Here is a 15536-nt window from a genome sequence, read left to right as displayed (position 1 = left end):
GGAGCTGCTGCACCCACCGAAGACCGGCTCGCTGGGTAAGAGAGCCACAAATAGCTGCGCGGACCCCCAGCGCCGAGACCTCGAAGATCTTCTTGAGGCAGACTTCTAACTTTCTGTCCTGGACATCCCGAAGGGCCGTTCCCCCTGTGACGAGAATCGTGGTCCTCTTTGTGACGGCAGAGACTGCCGAGTCGACCTTGGGTACCTTAAGCAGGTCCAGGAAATCGCCGGGGAGAGGGTAGAGCTTGTCCATCGCTCTGCCCACTCTGAGAGATGCCTCCGGCGTGTCCCACTCCCGCACCAGAAGGTGTAGGAAAGACTCATGAACTGGGAACGTTCGCGCCAGGGGACGTAGGACCGCCAGGACAGGGTCCCCTTTTGAGCTTGCTGAGGCTACGGAGGGGGCCGGGGGCCCCGGCGGTTCGACGGGCGGATCGAGATCCAATTCCTGGAGGACGTGTGGGATGAGGTCAGACAGCTCCTCTTTACGGAAGATCCAGAGCACCCTCGGGTCGTCACACTCCAGGTGCGCTGCCAGAAGCGAATCATCGTCAGCCGCTGAAGCCGGGGTCACTCCCAGGATCCTGCGTTGGAGCCGCTCCGCTGGGTGGAAGGGCCAGGAGCGTCTTATGGCCGCCCCCCGAGGGCGCTGGATTGGCCCCCCCCCACCCCCACCAGCCGGGGCATCTTCGCGGGCGTGGGGTTCGCTTGACCACCGACTGGTGGCCCCCCCCGCCGGCTGCAGGCTCTGGAGGTATGCCTGATGCATCAGGAGGACAAAATCTGCAGTAAACCCCCCTGCTGGTGGAGGAACGGCGAGAGAAAGGTCCTTGGGGGGGCCCGAAGCGATGGGGGGGAAGATGGAACTCGAATCGGCCTTAACCGCGGAGAAAAACCATGCTGAGACTCCTCAGCATCAGAGTCAACAGCGCTCTCCAGCTCCAAAATGGCCGCCGCTCCCGCCAAAGAAGGGGGCGGGGCCCTTCCCCTGGTGCCGCGGCGCTCCGAGCCTGGCGGCGAAAAAGTCGGGGAAGCTGGTCCGGTCTCCCCCCCGGGGAGACCAACACCGGAGGCGACATCCCGCGATCCGCCCTGCCCCGGTTCGGCGCCGGGAGACCCCCTAAGGCGCTGCATGGCACGCGGCCGGGAGGAAGAATCCCCTCAGCGACAGCACCGAGGACCGGATCCGAGGAATCCGCGCCGCGGGAGGAGCGGGCTCGTCCGCCCAGGCTCAACTCAACGAACCCTCCCCTCAGGAGCAGCAGGGGAATGGGACTTCCCTGCTGCCGCGGCCCCGGGGAATGTACACGTCGCAGGGCCGAGGGGGAGGGGTCCGAGTCGCGGCGCGCCGAAGGGGAGAGGCTGGCCCCACCAGCATCCACCTGTGCCGTCCGACGGCGAAGCTGTGAAGAAAAAATAACAAGACAGCAAAAAACTTACCGCCGGAGAGAGGAGAGAGAGAAAGGCAGGCAAGAAGAAAAAACAGTCCCGCTGGCAAGCTAACCAGGGCTGTGAGACCCGGGCAGGGGCTCAAAGAGACTCCCTGAAGTGAGAAAAAAAAATTTTTTTTTTTTTAATCTGTTTATTAATTTAAGAACCCAGGCCTACTTGATCCTGTCCTGAAAGAAGAAAAAATGAGAGAAAAAAATGGAGCAGAAGCCACAAACTGGGGAAGCAAAGGTTCCCCCACTCACATCTGCTGGAGTCAGAGAGATACTGAGGATCCCTGGAGGGTGCACCTGCTTATATGTCAGCACCCTCGGAAGTTTGCTCTGACTCCATCTGCTGGACGGGGGACATAACCCACGGTCTGGACTGATCCTAGTACGTACAGGGAAATAGCATTTTTTGAATTGACTATACAATTAAAAGTATATTTAACAATACAATTCATGTAATTAATCTTATCTTCTAAATTAGAAGACGTCTGCCAATTATTTTAACTTTCCTCCATGTCCATTTCAAGTACCAGGAGGAGAATTTATCTAGTGTATAGATTTTCTTCTTTACAGAGAATCAAATTCAGGGCAGGAAAAAAAAAAAAAGGAGTCCAGAATTCCAGTTTTTTACAATATCATCCACAGTCCCACCAGATCTAGGGACTGGGTAGTATTTGAAGGAGTTCCAAAAATTGAGTCCCTCTTCTCCCTGAAATTAACAGTCCAAGACTAGCTGGTAGAGACTTTAAAACCAATCAAGCTAAGATATACTAGACAGTGATCAGCTCATATCAATGGATCGTCATGGATTTCTCCAATCTTTAATGTAAAATCATCAGCATGTGCCAAAATAACTAGATCCAAAATGTGGCCTTTACAATGGATAGGTATCAACAACTTATACAAAACCTTGAAAAGACAACCAACTCAAAATCCAAAGAAAGCCCTGTGACATCTTCATCAATATGAATATTATCATCATCTAGTCCAATTACATTTGGATTGTCTAAATGAACCACTAATAATTGACTAAGGTCAGATAATCACTATTATGAATCATAAGAGACTAGATATTTATTTATTTAAAGAGTTTTCTATACCCACATTAGTCGAAACATCACAACGGTTTACATCAAAAATGAAAAGGAAGGAAATTACAAAATACAGGGCAGAGGGTAGGGGGCACAATGAACCAATAGGAAAGCAAGAAAGGCATAGGAACAAGTCAACAAGTGAACAAGTGAGCCTTAATGACAAAATCAGAGTCAAAATCCGAACAATATGACATCACAATTCAGGGGTCGTCAAGGATTTACTAAAAGGATATACTAAAAACAAGCCTAGAAGAAAATTACATAAATTTCTCAAAAACTTAAACCCACTTGCTTGGTTCATATCAACCTGCTTGTTAAAATTATTTCTGACAATTAGAGTTTCTCCACCTCCTTCTTGTTTTTCAGAGATACACAGGATGGAGAAAAAGGAAAGAATAAGTGGGGGGGGGGGGGGGAGGGCACTGTCAAATTTGTACCAAGAAACATAACATTCTAACAGCCTTATTTCAGTCATTCAGAAGGTGAAATATGGAGGCCATTTACTTTCTTTCATTTAGCTCATGCCTTTTTAATGGTAGCTCAAGGTGAGTTGCATTTCAGTCTAACATCATTACCTGAGGCAATGGAAGGTAAAGTGACTTGCCCAAAGTCACAAGGAGCATCAGCAGGGTTTGAACCCTGCTTACCTGGTTTCTCAGCCAGTAGGCGATTTCTACATTCCGTTTCAGCCCTTGCCAAATGAACATGAACCAAACTTACTTAGGTATAGCAACAAGGCACAAGATATGAGGTCTTTGGGACCTACAGGATGCTTTAATTCCAGACGCTGAGATGCCTGGGACATATCAGACCTTACCTGTAACCTCCCTAATTTCCATCATGTCACCGGACAAAGCTGCCAAGGTAACACTGTACTAGTGGTTTTAAAAAGAAATAACTAAAGCCCAAATGCTCACAGTGTTAAGTGCACTAAGCTTGAACACCCATAATCTCATAAAAGTATGAACTTTTTGGTCAGATCCAGATGATAATCCTTATATGTTCACATTTTCTGCTCCAGCATGTTAAATAAAATGTTCTTACACAAAACGCAATTAAAAATATCTGTTACATTATATAAGAAAATGTACTAAGTTATATGATCGGCGGCGCGAGACAGGCTCGCGCCGCCAAGGGTAACCAGGATAGAGGCGCACGGCGGCGGACGTGACGGGGGAGGGGAGAAGTGGTTGAGGCAGCGAATGGAGGCACAGCAATTCGAATCGCTGCGCACCCATTGGCGGGGGGCTCCTTTGCCTGCCGGGACAAGGCAAACCGTTTACCAGACGGACCCAGCGGGCAGAGGAGCAAGGCACGAGGGTTCAGCGTCCCTCCCTCCCACCCTATGGATTACTTGTTTCTGTGATTGTTAATGTTGGAGTACAGTGCGTCGCAGTGGAGGGGGTAAACCCGAGCCCAAGTTCTGTTTGTAATTAAGGATTGTAAAATGATATCGGGGGGCGGGGGGGAGGAGGAGTTCTGTGTAATTGGGGGGGGGGGGCTGCTACACAGGATGGCCGGTGAGGGAAGGGGCTAAGCTCAAGGCCAAAGCTTACCCTTGCTGAGATGAGGCGGGGTAAGCAAAGGGGGGGGGTTCCTATTCCTTATGCCTTACCATTGGGATGTGGTGGTTGAGGCGGATAAGGAGGCAAAGAAGAAAAGAGGGGGTGTTGAATTATGTTAGTTGTAAGGGCTCGGGTTAATATTAAAAAACTGCGGCCTTTTATAATGCCATTAAGTGTCTGTGTTTATTGGTGGGAGAGAAGGGAGCCAAGAGATGATCTCCTATCCCTGAGTTAATATAAATTAACTTCAGTAGAAAAGTAACCACTTCAATTATTTAATAAAGTAATGAGTTGCAAGTAGTTACTTTTCATCAATGTACAGAAGATATTCCCCTCCTGTTCTGCAGCTCACAGAGGCTTCTCTATCACTGAAGTATTCGAGCACTACAAATGACACCGTAACAAATTTTGTGACTTTAAGAAAGATGAATGTGTCATGTAATCTGTTCTTAAACAGCATGGACATCTCAACAGAAACATCTCCTTCCCAGTCCTGTGGCTGAATTGTAACAACGGCTTGGAATACTATGCTAGAGATGTGGCTTCAGAGGCAGCTAGTGACTTGAAATGAGTAGTTCTGGCTTGTTCTATCACTTTAGCAGAGTTAATAAAGTACATTTGCCGTAGCGCCAGACTAGCCTCAGCAGCACTTGCCAGAAGGGCTTTGGCAGCAGCCTGGCTTCAGTAATGACAGAGAAGCAAATGAGGACTGGCAACAGTGGCAATATGGAGAAGACAGACAGCATTTTTATCCCAATTCCTCAGAAAACCATGGCCCATTATTATAACCGGACCCACAAGCCAAAAGACCTGTTTGATAGCAGTTCTCCCCATTTAACCTTAATGGTGCTGAAAAGATTCTATAAACACACACAGGACAGAAAAATAAAGTCAAATACATACATCTACCGGATTCTAACAATAGACTCAGTGAATGATGCACAAGAACCTCAGAATTCACCACAGTGTTGAACATAACTGGGTTGCTAACAATTTTAAACAGTAAACCCTATCTCGTTTTATCAAGTGTCTTAACATTCTCTCATTTTTCTTCTGATACTTTTGACATTTACTCTCTTCCAACAGACTTCCTATTAAAGCTCGTGTCGATATATACGCACAGGTCAAAGATCTTGCTTTCTTTACTATGCTAATTCCTCCACCTTCTCTCCTTTCCTCTGTTGAATGCTGTCTCCTGTATCATATTTAAGAAGTATTTCAAGGAATATAAAAATCGCTCTCCCTCCTTACAGAGAATCTAACATAAGGACCTATGAGAGGCATTGAATGTTAATCTATAGTAACAACTATAGCAAGAGTCAAAAAAGCAGCAATCTTTCTATTAGATGCGTTGTTCTGTGTGAGGGAGGCACAGGAAAAAAGATCCACCCAACTTAAATCCTGACTCCCTCAGGAGGGGGACGGAAGAGCCTTATTCAGATATAGAATCAGGCCTCAATGCTTTCTCTCCTTCCCAGTATGCCACTCAATTGTAGGTGGTAGAACACAAGCATTTCCAAAACGAAGACCAATCAAGATAATTTTCTGCAGCTAGAGATTAGCCCAGCCAACCCACAAATTATAGCCATGCTAGAAAAACTGACATATGCTTCAGAATAAAAAAAGAATTATATTATCAGATATGTGGCCTGTACTGGACCTGACACGGGGATGAAATAAGTACTTGATGCCTGAAGATAGAGTGTATTATTTGCATAAATATTTGTATAGATATAACTCACCCAATGAGTTATATCTAAACACCATCTCCCTCCTAATGACACTATGCAAACATGTGGAACCAATGCAAGAAACATAACATAACACATAACCAAAACCTGTATAGCACGAACTACGTTTTATAAAACCGACAATATCTATGTTAACAAATCACATGAACCTTTTGGAAACTCTGTTAAACATCGAAACTTTGTAAACCGCTGTGATGGCGAAGCCGAACGATGGTATATAAAACTCGATAAATAAATAAATAAATAAGGATGGGCAGGATGACATGAACAAGACTTTGTTCCTTTTGATGTATGTCATGTATGCAATTTATCTACAGCATTATTATTCAATTTGTGTCAATAGATTAAGATACTTTGTCGTTGGTACCTGTTTGAAAAATTATAAATAGAAAGTTAAAAAAATATATATACACATCCTATTTTTCCAGGAAGTAATATGGCAACAATTTTTTTTGGTTTTGGTCCAGCAGTTTCCTCCTGCTTCTTTGAGTTTCCAGCTCAAATCAGAACTGTCCTGTCCTCTATTAGGCTACGGTGTTATTAGCCTGCGTTCACAAATCAAATAAAGGAAAAAATTCTCTTGTATTTACCATTTTCCAACTCACTTAAGCTCAATTGTTGCAGCAACAATACTCAGCCAGGTTTCCGTGCGCCGGAGCTCTCTCCAGAGCCCTGCAACGCGTTCCAAGTCCAGCAACTAGGTCAATGTTGCCCAAAGACTGGAAACCTTGTCCTCCCCTTTCCACCCCCAACCGGGGGCTGTGAACATTTCGCCTGTAACATCCACAGTCCCAACTGACCTAGAAACAAAACACCTGGCCTGGAAATCAAGCCCAGGTCCCCCACATGGCAGCACAGAAAAATGTTATTGAGCCACCAGGCCAGCTCAACATAAAAGTATTTTAACACAACTGAGAATAAGTTCATATACCAAGCAGTTTAAAAAAAAAAAGTTACATTAAATAAAGGTCTATTTCTAGATCAAAACGATTTTTCATCAGCCAACAAAAGATCTGTCCCCAGATCAAGACAGATTTTATTCATAAGCTAGAATTTCTTTGAAAGATTATCTTTTGAGATTGACAGGTGTGCAAGCTCATTTTTACTAATTCTAAAGGGGCCATAAAGATAATCTACATTCTGGAACATCTGCACTCTGGTGTTTAATGAAAAATTCTGACAAAGTCATTCAGGTTAATTTCTCCTGAAGGAAAGAGGATATAGTAAGAGAGAGAAGGTGAGCAAGAAGAAGGAAAGAAACAAAAGAAAAAAAACTTAAAAGTTCTAGTTTTCGTGCTTGCTCTGCATTAATCTACTGTATACCAGGTCGCAGACAGTGATATCAGTCATTTCGCAGAAATTAAAATCAAACCAAACTCCAAATTTAAGAATTAAATAAAACCAAAAACAATGTGCTCACATTTTCAAAATGATTATTTAATCCTCAGGATCCCCCTTACCTGTGCTCCATCCTTCAGCTTCAAGATGCACTCCATCGTATTGATGGTTATTACGACCGGCTCTGACCCTAATTTTGTCCATGGCACATGGATCCGCAGTTCATGGATATGTCCACTCAGAAAGGTAAATGGCAGCTTCAGTTCCTAAAGTGCAAAGAAAGCATAACTGAGTTAACAAACACATTGTCAAAGCTTAAATCATCAGACTCCAAAAAGAAAAACAAGTCAGGAAGTCTTCCTTCCAAGTACCTCTTCCTGTCATTCTGATTAGTAAAATACAGCTCAGCTCCTTAAGTAAAATACACCCAACCCATCAGGGCTCTGAGTCAAATGCAGTGTCACTGCCACTGCCTGCATTCAATTCCAAAATATACACCGAAGGCAATGCAATTCTCATCACGGAAAGTGGATCCAGACTAATTGAAATAGCTATACTTTTTTAAATGCCTGATGTATAACATCTAATTAATTTTTTCAAGAGAAAATATAATTTGCAAAGATTCCAGCTTTCTTCCAAGACTAATATGGCTACTAGAACTCTACACTATTGGAAAAAAAAAAAAAAACATATAAAAATGATCATATCCTAAGACAAGGCTCATAAACCAAGTACACATTTCAGCCTCTCCTCCACTTATGACAATATAGGGAACTAGACCTAGCACCAATCCTTGTGCCACTCCATTGGTCATTTTTCTTGCCTTCACCAGAATAGACCCCACTGTCTATCATTCTGAATCCTATTGCGCAACCAAATTTCTTACCCAGTTTATAATTTTACTTCTAACTTCCAGGTCGTTAGTTTTCTCAAAAGTCATATCTATAATAGGGTCAAAGGCTTTGAAATATGAGAGACCACATCTACTATCCTAGTCATTTCAGCAAAAAAAAAAAAAAAAACCCAACCATGTTTGCTTGGCAAGAGATTTTCCTTTATGAAGTCACACTGCCTATATACTCCATTACCTTTAAAGTATTGCACTATTTAGTTCTGGGAGAATTTGCGCAGAATTCCCTCCCTGCGCAGAATTCCAAATTCTGCGCAAAAAATAGCAAAGGAGACTCCGGCATGCTGCGTACGGAGTGCGCAAAGATGAAGGCCCCTGTGTGCCACAAACAGAGTGTGCTCCACTCACAGCAAAGATAAAGGCTCCGGTGAGAGAGAATGTATGTGTGTGTGTGTGAGAGGAGAGGGGTGTGAGAAAAGGGAGGAGAAGGAGTGTGGGGGAGAAGAGGGTGAGAGCAGGGAGAGAGGTGTGAGAGAGGGGGCCTATATGAGGAGATTGTGAAGGAGTGCGTTTGTGTGAGAGATTGGGAGCTTGTGTGTATGTGAGGGTGCTAGACTGTGTGAAGGTACTGTGTATGTGTGAGAGGGTGCGTGAAAGAGTAACATACGTAGCCTGTGCGAGGATGTATGTGTGAGAGAGAAAAGGAGCTTGTGTGTGTGTGTATGCAAGAGAGAGGGCCCTGTACAAGGGGATGTGTGTGCGCGTGAGAGAGTGAGGGAGCCTGTATGGGGGGGGGGTATCTGTACTAGAGAGAGGGAGCATGTGTGTGAGAGAGGGAAGGACAGAGAGAGCCTGTGTAAGGGGCAGTACTGAGAACAGGGTCAAACTCTGGGACTGGCGATAGAGTGGAAGGGGTTGAGCCTAGAGGTGGAGGGGTTGGGGCCTGAGAAGGCAAAGTGGCCAGGGGAGTAGGGAGAGCGAGTGGAAGGGACACTCTTACAGTGAATTTCTAGGGAAATTCTGCTCAAAATATTTAAAATTCTGCATCTTTAAGTAATAACTTTTCTGAATTAATTTAAAATGTAATTACTTAAAGACTGTCATGTAAATTGTATTATTTTCACCAATATAAAGTTTGCAGAATTTTAAGTTTTGTGCGCAGAATTTTAAATGTTTTTGTAGAATTCCCCAGGAGTAACTATTCTGTCCTTCAATGGTTTTTCCATTATCTGTCCACCACTAATAGGTCTATAGTTTTCTCTTTTCTTCTTGTCTCATCTTTGTGGAGCAATACTACATATGTCCTTCTCCAGACTCTCCCATTTATTCCCTGTATTCTCCAGCTCTGCCCCTCCCTCTCTGAATTGTCCGATACCCTCTCTACCACCACACGGTACATCCAAGCTCAGCCTACAACTGCACAGCTCGATTATGTACTTATTTATTTTATTTATTTATTTAACTTTTTTATATACCAACATTCAAGACGGTGGTCCCATCATGCTGGTTCACAAGAAACAGGGGTGTAATTATAAAAAACTTTACCATTTAAGCAATAGTGCAGAAAAGCAGTTACATATAACAAGGAAAACAATAACTTGGAATGAGAAGGGAAATGAAGATCAGATAGTTATATATATGTATAAATAACATTGTAAGAGGTGGCTATTAACGCTAATACTAGCGGAGCGTGTTGAATGAAGGGAGTTAGATGGAGTTGGAGTTAGGAAAGGTACTTCTTACACTTCAATGCTGCTTGATATGCTTTGCTTATGGATTTGACCGTAGAAACAGCCCTGTACTTTTTTTTCCATAATATCTGCGCATCATCACTCCAGACTGTAAAAAAGGCATGGCTCGTGTTGGCTGTCTCTGAATCCAAATTCCTCTTTCCCTCCACCCCACACCTGCCTCCTTCGAAGCAGAGAGTAATTTTGCAGTTGCACCAAAAGTATCTAGGTTTGTGGTCAAGGGTATCAATCCATGCCTTCTGTTAAGGGTAGCAACTGCTGCTCTGTACAGGTTACTCCCAAGATTATCAGTTCCGCAGACCTTAAAATTCAGAGCCTTTGTTGGTTGTCGTCTAAATCCAATTCCCCTTTTTCACTGCTGTTGACGCAGAAAGCAAAGTTGGAGTTGCATCAAAAGAATCAATTCTTATTGGTTAAGGATAGTAACTGCTGCACTAGCAAGTTACCCCCATGCACGCTTTCTTCGTTTCCTTTAGTGCTTGGTTATAGAAGCAGTCCTGTGCTTTTTCCCTTATGTCTGTGAATCAGTATCCCAGACCATGGAAGTTGGTGTCCTCTGTTGTCATCTAAATCCAATTCCTCTTTTCCCTCTGTCATCTAAGCGGGGAGCAATACTGCAGTTGCATTAAAAGCATCAAAGAATATTGGTTAAGAGTAGTAATCTCCATGCTTTCTGCTAAGAGCATTAACTGCCGTACCAGCAAGTTAACCTCTGCACATTTATCTCATTTCCATTCTCTAGCCTTTAGAGATCCACAGTATTTATCCCATGCCCCTTTGAATTCTTTGACTGTTCTCTTCTTCACCACCTCTTCCAGAAGGGCATTCCAGGCCTCCACCATGCTCTCCGTGAAGAAATATTTCCCAACATTGGTGCGTGGTCTGAACACGAAAAAAAAAAAGTCTTAAGAAATTTTTCACATTAAGACTGTTAAACATTGAAAATTGTGTGATACTGTAACCTTCTTTCACTCAAAAAACAGTATCTGTGAAGGGCAACAGGTTTATCAGTAAAAGATCCAAGCAAGGTAAAGGAGAAACTACTACTTACCTGATTATTTCTTTTCTAAGGAAGGCAAGCCAGTCCACACCAGTGGGTTATACATTCCTACCAGCTGATGGAGAAGGAATAAAGCTGACTCACTGACATCACTGACATATAACTCTGCACCAACATCAGCCTGCCAATATCTCTAGAAAAGCCAAACCGTGGACAAACTGATTATACTTGAACATGACTAATAAAAGTCAACCACTCATGCTTCCAACCAACTGGGAAATACTGAGCTCAGCAAAAAAGTAAACATCAACTAATCTTAGGGGCTGTTTGTTTCACTTACCAGTACTTCAAACGAATTAACAGAAATAACACTTCACGGCCTCCAAGACTAATCTGGAGCCAACAGAATTACAGTTCCAGTCTGACTCGCAATCTTCTGAATGACCCTGCCTATCATTGGCTATGGTGGGGAGGCATAGCACACCTCACTCCACAGCCAAACCTGAACAAGAGCATCAATACCCAGCACTCTCGGATGCCTTCTTTGACTGAAGAACCATGGTAACCTTGCATTGTTGGAGCTCACCAGTAAATCCAATTAGGGGCGACACCAGAGCATCATTATGAGTTCAAAGGCCTTGACTGGCAACTTCCACTCTCCTGGGTCCAAGACTTGCCTGCTGAGGAAGTCGGCCCTTACATTGTCATTTCCAGCAACATGGGAGGTGGACGTATCCTGGAAATGTTATTCTGCCCACACCATGAGTTCATCTACCTCCACCGACATCTACTGGCTTCTGGTTCCGCCTGGATGATTGATGTAGACCACACTGTTGTAGCATTGTCCAATATTGTCCTTACTGCTCGAGCTTCCAGCCGCTCTGCAAGCCATGAGCATGCCAGTCGAACTGCACATGCTTCCAACTGATTGATGGTCCTCTGCCACTCCTCGGCATTCCAACGACTTTGAGCCACCATCTCAGTGAGCTCATCAACACAAAAGGTATCCGTCATGAGCACTAACTAGTCCAGTGTCTCCAAGGAAAGCCCCTTCCTGAGATGATCCGCTTGTAACCACCACGGCAACTGAACGCTCACTTCCAATGACAAGAGAAGTCTCACTATGTACTACTGTGTTTGCGGATTCCACCAGGAGAGCAATGCCACTAAAGTGGCCACATGTGCGCCCTCGCCCAGGGGACCATGTCCAATGTGGCTGCCATCGATCCTAGGACCTGCAGATAGGACCACACCATTGGGTGAATAGTCTGTCTCAGGGCCTGAACTTGAGTAACTTCTGAATATGACTCTCTTACAAACACTCTGCCCTGCTCCCTATTGAATCGCACGTCAAGATAACCTAGAGTCTGAAACGGCTCTAAACTGCTCTTAGCCAAGTTCACCAGCCAGCCTAGCTCCTGAAGCAAGTGACACGCATCTGCACTTTTGGCCCGACTCAACCAGTTGTCCTGATACAGATGGACCAGAATACCCTCCTTGCATAGAGACACTGCTTCCACCACCATGACCTTGGAGAAATTCCTGAGCAAAGTAGCTAGCACAAAGGGCACGGCATGAAATTGATGATGACATACCAAAATGGTGAAACGTAGGAAACAATGTTCCTGGTGAAATGGAATATGTAAATATGCCTCCGTCAGATCGACAGACATGAGAAATTCCCCTGTTATACTGCCATTATTATGGAACATACAGTTTCCATTCTGAAATGAGTCAAACACAAACATTGACTGACTCCCTTCAGATCCAGGATGGGCCAAAAGGACCCCCTTCCTTCTTGGGAATGACAAAATAAATGGTATAAGTTCCCATATTTTCTTGTGATTTGGGAACAGGAATTATGGCCTTCAAATCAACAGCTTAATGTAGCATCCATTGCCACTCTCTTCTGTAGAAAGTTGCATGGAGAGACCATTTTTTGAAGGATGTTTTTTGGGCTAAAATAGCCTCTCTCCCCTCACCTGTTGAACAAGCCGGCAGTTGTTGGGCCTTCCTTCCACCTTTTTTAATGCATGGAATACATCTGGTCTGGGTTTCCAAGATAATATTTTTAAACATCCATGCTTGATGAAAATTCTTGAGCTTAGCAACTATTCCTTTCAGTTGTTTCCTAATCATTTTTCTCATTTTATCATAATCTTCCTTTTGAAAGTTAAATGTTATCACAGTAGACTTCCTTAGCATCCTCCCTCCAGTTATCAAGTCAAATTCGATCATGTTATGATTATTATTGCCAAGTGACCCTAACACTATTACCTTTTTCACCAAATCATGTGTTGCATAAGGATTAGGTCTAAAGTAATTCCTACCCCCTTGTCAATTCTCGTCCAGCTGCTCCATGAAGCAATCATTTATTTCATCTAGAAACATTACCTTCTTAGCATGTCCTGATTTGACAGTTACCCAGTCAATATTGGGGTAACTGAAATCAAAACACAACGGAGCAGGCGCTGCACTTCAACCATTAATATCCACAATAATAGTGCAGATCAGAAATAATTAGTCCTAATCAGAAGGATTCATCAAAGTTCTGAAAATCAAATTCTTTTATTCATTTATTGCGGCAACTCCACTGACTTATAGTACAGACATCTTGGAACGCGTCCCCCGACACGGTCCCATGTTTCGCCTAGGGCTGCATCGGGAGGGAGCACAAGTTTCACACAATAAGCTGTAAAAGACATATTATAAATTAGGACATAGCAAAGGACTTCATGCCGACATAACTCATACCGTATCAGAAATATATAGGTCAAACATACTTGAGTGCAGAATCACTTTACCCTTTGACAGGGAGTGCATACATCCTACGTGCAGACAGGTATTTGAACCTAACAGAGTTGGCGCGAATTCAGGTGGACAGATCACGTGGTCCCAACAGGGGCCAATTCAAGGGCCCCCGTTCCTGAAGCGCAACTAGCAGTTCGGCCAACAGGTGGCGTTGACGACCTTACCAGGTTAAGTGAATAGATGCCACTCGAGTTCCCGATTTAAACCTTTGGGAGCTACTGTATCAAGTTGAAAGATCCATCTTTGATCTATCCGCCCAAGCTGTTCATTATAGTTGCCGCCCCGGGAGGGGCGGGGGACCACTTCAATAATCCAGAAAGACAAATCAGGGATAGTGTGTGAATGCTGAACCCAGTGTTCAACTAGCGGTTCATTTTCCCGGGCGTTCCGGATGTTTGAGCAGTGCTCAATCATTCGTGTTTTCGCCATTCTTGACGTCTTCCCGACATACAATAAGGGACAGGGACAAGTGATAATGTATATAACACCCTGAGTAGTACAATCAGAAACTGATCTGAGGGGAAAGGTTTGTTGTGTGACCGGGTGTATAAAGGATGTAAGAGATACCGTATGTTTACACATAGAGCAGCGGCCGCAGGGTTGGTGTATAGCTGAAGGTGAAGGGATAGGTTTTTATCTAGAGGATACCCGAAACGGGTTGTAAGTAATGCTTTAAAGCGTGCACTATTTGTGAACCAGGATCTTTTGTTCCTCCTGCGGTCCCGGTCATCTGATACGGTAAATAATTGTATTTTACCGTTCTCTGTTTTGAGTCGACAAGTTACTAACATTGTGCGGAGGCATTGGCAGTATCTTTCTTTGCATCGGTTATTTCCGGGCCCCCTCCGTTTTACATACCGTAGGGGTCGGAACTTACGTGATAGGCTTATTCCTGCAGATTCTCATTCGAACGCCATGATCTCTTCACCTTCAGCTATACACCAACCCTGCGGCCGCTGCTCTATGTGTAAACATACGGTATCTCTTACATCCTTTATACACTCGGTCACACAACAAACCTTTCCCCTCAGATCAGTTTCTGATTGTACTACTCAGGGTGTTATATACATTATCACTTGTCCCTGTCCCTTATTGTATGTCGGGAAGACGTCAAGAATGGCGAAAACACGAATGATTGAGCACTGCTCAAACATCCGGAACGCCCGGGAAAATGAACCGCTAGTTGAACACTGGGTTCAGCATTCACACACTATCCCTGATTTGTCTTTCTGGATTATAGAAGTGGTCCCCCGCCCCTCCCGGGGCGGCAACTATAATGAACAGCTTGGGCGGATAGATCAAAGATGGATCTTTCAACTTGATACAGTAGCTCCCAAAGGTTTAAATCGGGAACTCGAGTGGCATCTATTCACTTAACCTGGTAGGGTCGTCAACGCCACCTGTTGGCCGAACTGCTAGTTGCGCTTCAGGATTGGCCCCTGTTGGGACCACGTGATCTGTCCACCTGAATTTGCGCCAACTCTGTTAGGTTCAAATACCTGTCTGCACGTAGGATGTATGCACTCCCTGTCAAAGGGTAAAGTGATTCTGCACTCAAGTATGTTTGACCTATATATTTCTGATACGGTATGAGTTATGTCAGCATGAAGTCCTTTGCTATGTCCTAATTTTTAATATGTCTTTTACAGCTTATTGTGTGAAACTTGTGCTCCCTCCCGATGCAGCCCTAGGTGAAACACGGGACCGTGTCGGGGGACGCGTTCCAAGATGTCTGTATAAGTCAGTGGAGTTGCCGCAATAAATGAATAAAAGAATTTGATTTTCAGAACTTAGATGAATCCTTCTGATTAGGACTAATTATTTATGATCTGCACTATTATTGTGGGTAACTGAAATCACCCATCATTATTGCGTTAATTTTGTTAGCTTCCCTAATTTCTGTTAGCATTTCATCGCCTGTCTGTTCACTCTGGCTA

General features: G+C 44.2%; 1 protein-coding gene across 1 annotated transcript in view; it reads right to left on the bottom strand.

The window, feature by feature from the left end:
- VPS13B (vacuolar protein sorting 13 homolog B) overlaps positions 1-15536 on the bottom strand; it is a 2198633-nt gene that overhangs the window by 2176726 nt on the left and 6371 nt on the right. The window contains 1 exon segment of the mRNA XM_029587199.1: positions 7310-7453. Within this exon segment, the coding sequence (XP_029443059.1) occupies positions 7310-7453 (144 nt within the window).

Source organism: Rhinatrema bivittatum, chromosome 2 (assembly GCF_901001135.1).
Source record: "Rhinatrema bivittatum chromosome 2, aRhiBiv1.1, whole genome shotgun sequence".
Classification (NCBI taxonomy): Eukaryota; Metazoa; Chordata; class Amphibia; order Gymnophiona; family Rhinatrematidae; genus Rhinatrema; species Rhinatrema bivittatum.
This window is presented reverse-complemented; position numbering and strand designations above follow the sequence as displayed.